The following is a 5,926-nucleotide window of genomic DNA, read 5'->3' on the forward strand; positions in this document are numbered from 1 at the left end:
AATTTTTTGGTATTTCTGGATCGTTTTGGAAATGGATTGCCTCATATCTGCACGATCGAACACAAGTTGTAAACATTTCCTTTCAAATTTCAAAAGAGTTTCAAGTGTTATCTGGTGTACCTCAAGGCTCTCACTTAGGACCTCTTCTTTTTTTATTATTTATAAATGATTTGCCCCAAATTTTCAGTAATGACGTAAAAGTTCTTCTTTTTGCTGATGATGCTAAATTTTATACCCAAATAAATTCAATTAATCATTCAATCAATTTACAAAATAACATTTAGATAATATAGTGTTAAATAGAGCTTATTCAATATAAGATCTGGGTGTTCTCTTTAGTTCAGATTTATCCTTTAAACTAAATCATGAGCATATGCTCAGCAGATCTTATAAAATGTTAGGATTCATAAATAGGAACTCTCAAAAATTTAAAAACCCTACTACAATAAAAACAATTTATTGCTCCCTTGTACGATCTGTTCTTAAATATGCATCAATAATTTGGAGTCAATTGTTATCCAGTCATATTCATGATCTAGATAATATTCAATTTAAATTCTTAAAAAGAATCGCCTATATGAAAAACATACCCATTTCTAAAAATTCTATTACGCCAGTTCAAAAATTAGTAAACTTAGACTCCCTCCAACTAAGACGTCAACTATTTGATATCATGTTTGTATACGACTTGCTTAACTATAATGTTGTAAGCCCTGAGCTTCTAGCTCAGGTCAATTTCCGTATTCCCTCCTTCCACTCGAGAAATCATGATCTTTTTGCAATCCCATTCTTTAAATCCAATTCAAGTAATGATTCATTCTTTGTTAGAGCTCTGAAACTTGCTAATTTAGTCTCCATCTCCTTAGATTTTTTCAATACTCCTCGTGATACCTTTAGATTTAAGTCAATTATGTTTTTACAAAAAACCTTACAATCTTAATATTAGTCCTCGTCGATCAGTGATTTCTTATTCTTTATTGTTTCTTTATTGTTTTTATGTATTTTATATTTTTAATCATTTGTATACTTTATATTTATATACGTTTCATTATTACTTAGTGTTGTGCTTCATAATTATTATTTTCTGTGAAAATTTTTTTTCTATACATTATTGGTCTATATACCACTTCAAATTTTGTAAAAGGGCTAGTCCCGTTGAATTCTAAATAAATAAATAAATAAATAAATAAATAAATAAATTATTGGTGTGTAATTTCCATTTCATGTGTTTGTCAAAAGTTAAACCCAAATACCTGATACTAGAGACCTTATATATTGTTTGACATAAAGTTGTATTACAACTATCTTCATTCTCACAGAAACAGATTTTTAAATCATCATAATGGTTCTCATCTTTATTAATTGAAAAGTTTATATACTTAGTTTTTTGATAATTTATAGAGAGTTTCCTATGATTGAGATATTTAATTACTTTTTTAAATTCTTTTGTTGCTTTTGAGCGAACTTCATCCCATGAATCACCCGAAAACAGTAGACAAGTGTCATCAGCATAAGTCACAATCAGTCCATCCATTTTTAAATCACATATACAGTTGATGTATAATATGAACAGTAGAGGACTCAGGGGTGCATCAAGGGGGGGGGGCAAAAAGAGCAGTTGCTCCAGGCGGCAGGGGCGGCAAAAAAAAGTCGATAATGTTGTTTGCGATATAATAAAAATAAAATATTTAGTAGAATATATATTAATTATTTTAGTTTAAGAATTTACGATGTCAATTTTATTGTCGGAATATTTAATATCGTAATGGAATTTAATATTAGAACTATTACATACTTATTAATTGGGAAAGAACGATGTTTATGGACCTTGTTTTTGTAATACCTAGTACCTACGTGGCTACGTACTAATCGTACTATTTTTAGTATTATCACTATTCACTATATATAAATATTGTATTGACATGTTATAACCGCCGCCGGGGCACGAAACTACCCGCATACGATATTGCCATGTACCATTATCCATCGTACCTACTACTGCAGTACCTACTGCGAATCTGTAGCTTGTTCGATTATAATATTCAATTCAATAAACTTTTATCGTTATAATAATATCATAGTCTTGACAGACGAGTAGAGCCAGTAGCGCAACCAGAAATATCCCTTGGGGGGGGTCCAAAATTATATTACAACAGATATAAACATAAATAATTGTGTTAATAATAAATGTATTTTTTATTTGTGTTACCATATTAATATAAAATGTATATATAAAAAAAAATATAATGAAAATATATCAAATAAAATTATAAAATAAAGTCTAAACGACGCTTTAAATTCGATAAACGCTGTATTACTTCTCCGGACTTGACGTCAATATCGTAGTGAATATTGAGAGCAGCTAGTCCATTCAATCTCGATTCGGACGTAGAGTTTCTTAAGTAAGTTTTAATGCGTTTGAGTGTAGAAAATGATCTTTCAGCTTCGCAAGATGTGACAGGAAGTGTGACCAGTATTTGCAAAAGCTTAAAAACATTTGGAAATAAATCTGAATTGCAATTATTCAATATGTTGATGGCATTTTTTGTTTTAATGTTACTATCATCTAGATAACGATTCCATAGTAAATTTCTGATTTCACAAGATCAAAACTATCAATGTCATTACTGTAAAATTCAACATGTTCTTTAAGTCTTTCTTCATTGAATGTTGAACTGTTCATTAACATTTGGAATCCACTAATAATGTTTTTATGATTTATAAAACGATCATTCAGTTGTTGAATGTACGAATCAAGAAAAGGAATAAATAAAGCTATTTTGAAATATTCTTCAGGATCATTTGTTGAAATATTTATGCGGTGTTTTTGGCGCTTAGCTAATCGTGGAATTTCAATTTTAATTTCAAAATCATTTAATCTTTCATTAAGATCATTATATAGTTTGTTAAATTCAAGACTAACATTTTCTCTTATGGACATTAATTGTTTTTTCACTAAGCTTATATGTTCAATAGCGTCAACTAAATCAATATTTGTGGTTTGTAAATACTTACATAGCGAATGAGTATACTGAAAAATATAATTAAGAATAGTCAGGGCTACATTAAATTCCGATGCTTGTAGTGCTAATAGAAGTTGATTTGCTTTACTTGATGTATCACTGTCATTCCACATAATTATTTCTTCTAAACAATTTAAAATTGCAGGGAAAAATTCATAAAATGTTTCAATTGAGTTGTAACGCTCAATCCACCTAGCTGGACATAATCTTTTTAGTTTTTGTTTTTGAGATGAAGATTCGTTTTGTTTTAGTTTGTCTAAATGTGTTGAAAAAAACTGTTGTCTCTTCGGTGTGTTAAAAAAATTATAACATGTTTCTATTGTGTTCATAGTATTCCGTATTCCTTGAATATTACATGCACTTGAGACTGAAAGATTAAGATTATGGGCACTACAGTGCACATACAATGCACTTGGATGATCATTTCTGATTAAAGCTGCAACTCCATTAAATCTCCCACTCATACTTACCGCCCCATTATAACCTTGACCTCGTAGATTGTTTACATCGACATTCAATTTTTTTAATTCAGTAATTATATGATTCGCTAAACTTTTACCACTCACATCATGTACTGGAATAAATTTTAAAAAATCTTCACGAATATTTTTGTTTTTCTTATCATAATAACGGGCACATAGAGCAAACTGTTCAGTTCCCGATATATCAGCTGTTTCGTCCGCTATTATTGAAAAAAAATTACTTTCATTAATTCTATTTACAATTTTTGATGAAATAATTTCATAACAAATGCTAACAATTTCATTTTGTATTTTCCAACTTATGTATTGTGCATTTCTAGCACAATTTTCTCTTGCTAATATAAAACTTTCATCGCCGGATGTAGCAGTTGCCTTAAGGAAAAATCTCAATAACGCCCTAAAATTACCTTCATTTATAATTGGATCTTCAAGTTTAAGGACTCCAGAGTCACGGTGACCTCTAAGTGCAATGCCTTGTCGGCCACATATAAGTACCGAATCAATTACTGGAATAATAATTTTTCGATTGTTTTCTTTTTGAGTTTTTTCAGCTTTATTTAATTGATGATAAACTGAATCGGATTTTCCTATAACAATTGCAGAAACTGATTGACAATCGATAACACTATTTTGATGATAATTCGTTTTTTCATGATTATTAAACCGTTCTACAGCATGCTTCCATTTATTAAAAGCCTCTGTGCAAAGCTGACCAAGCGGCTGATTACCCTTACCACCTTTTGATTGAGAAAAAAGCACACAATATTTACAGTAAGCGCCATCTTTTACTTTACTATAAGCAAGCCAATTCTATTTTTCTAGCCAGCTATATTGAAATTTTAAGAGTTTCTTGTCATGCTCAGTAGAAGGAAATGAAAAAGTCTTACCTGGAATCCAGATGTTTTCTAGGTATTTAATTTTTTCAGCATCATTCAATTTTTTACCAACATATATGTTAATATCGAAAATACTATGGTCAACTACACTCACTGTTTCTGTATCAGAAGTTTGAACATCATCAGAAGTAAGTTTAGAATTTGATTCTGATGAATCTAATACTTTAAAATATGTATTTATACGTTTCATAATGAAAGTATAAAGTACAAAATACGAATAGAACAGAAATATACAATTTTATAATAACTGGACAACCGTTTACGACCGTTTGGTTAAGATAAAAAAAAAGCAAATTGTTGTTTGATAATACGGTACGTTAGTAGGAGTTGTAGCTTAAAAGTTATTGCAATAAGCGATTATCATTTACGTATGTCGTATAAAGTAAACACGTTTAAGTTAATGTCTATGACAGTATGACCACAATTAAAATAATTGGTAGCACTATTTCAATTTTCAATTCTCACCACGGACTACGTCGTCCTCTCCTACAACTACTTACTTACTACGATCCATTGATATCACTGACTAAGATAAGAGAAAATGACAATATGTCATAACTGATAAGGTTTGTTATCAAAATTATTTAGTTGGTTAACAAAATGTATTATACTTACAATATATTATTATATTCCCAAATTAATTAAAAAATGTTCCATTTTATAAATACTCAAGGGGGGGGGGGGGGGGGGTCTGGACCCGGGGACCCCCCCTTTGGTTGCGCCACTGAGTAGAGCAGTCAGTAGTAGACGATCTCGACAGGGTAGTCAGTGTAGTGATGACTTACTGTTACGTTTATTAATCACGTGTTAAACTAATAAACTGTACGATAAAAATATTTTTAAAATGCCTAATAACTTGAAACGTAAAAGGTTAAGCGGTTCCCAATATAAACGAATATCGAAAGCAAAAAAAGAACGTGAAGAACAATTAAACAAAAAAACCAAGAAATTAGATAACTATTTTAAGTTAAAGGTAAGTGTACATTTTATAACTATTGTTTTAATTGTATTTTTACAAAGTAACTGATTATTTAATATAATATACAATATAATACAATATAATACACTATAATACTACCAATTGGTCCTAATTAGAACGTTTTTTAAAGGTTTTTAGTAATTTCTAAAATTAAATTAGTAGGTATATATTATATTATTGTATATTTTATTTCTCCTCTATCCTAATTTTAACTGATCATACATAATATAATTTGTATGGGTAATATTTAATCTTTAAGTATTCTGTGTGACTGTGTCCACAGAGTGTAGAACAGTTTTCAGCAGTTCCACTTCAATGTATAGAAAATGAAACATCTCTATCTATTGAAAATGATACTAATAAAGCATGTGATGATCCAATTAATAATAATGTAATTAATGATGAGCTTCAGCTAGTTAATCAAGCATCCTGTAGTTCTATAATGAGTAATGTTGAGGTAAATGAATTATAAAAATCTAAAATGTAATTGTTTTAAATTTCTGATTAAAATTCTTCACATTTTTTTTAAATATTTGTTTTAGGAAT

At 29.4% G+C, this 5,926-nt stretch overlaps 1 protein-coding gene across 1 annotated transcript; it reads right to left on the bottom strand.

The window, feature by feature from the left end:
• Positions 1-765: 765 nt before the first annotated feature.
• LOC132932917 (zinc finger MYM-type protein 1-like) lies at positions 766-4,591 on the bottom strand. Its single transcript, XM_060999262.1, has 4 exons — positions 4,393-4,591; positions 2,629-4,242; positions 2,319-2,566; positions 766-891 (listed from the first exon to the last, which is right to left on the bottom strand). The coding sequence occupies exons 1-4, from the start codon at positions 4,589-4,591 to the stop codon at positions 766-768; spliced, it is 2,187 nt and encodes a 728-aa protein (XP_060855245.1).
• Positions 4,592-5,926: the final 1,335 nt, after the last annotated feature.

Source organism: Metopolophium dirhodum, chromosome 1 (assembly GCF_019925205.1).
Source record: "Metopolophium dirhodum isolate CAU chromosome 1, ASM1992520v1, whole genome shotgun sequence".
NCBI lineage: Eukaryota > Metazoa > Arthropoda > Insecta > Hemiptera > Aphididae > Metopolophium > Metopolophium dirhodum.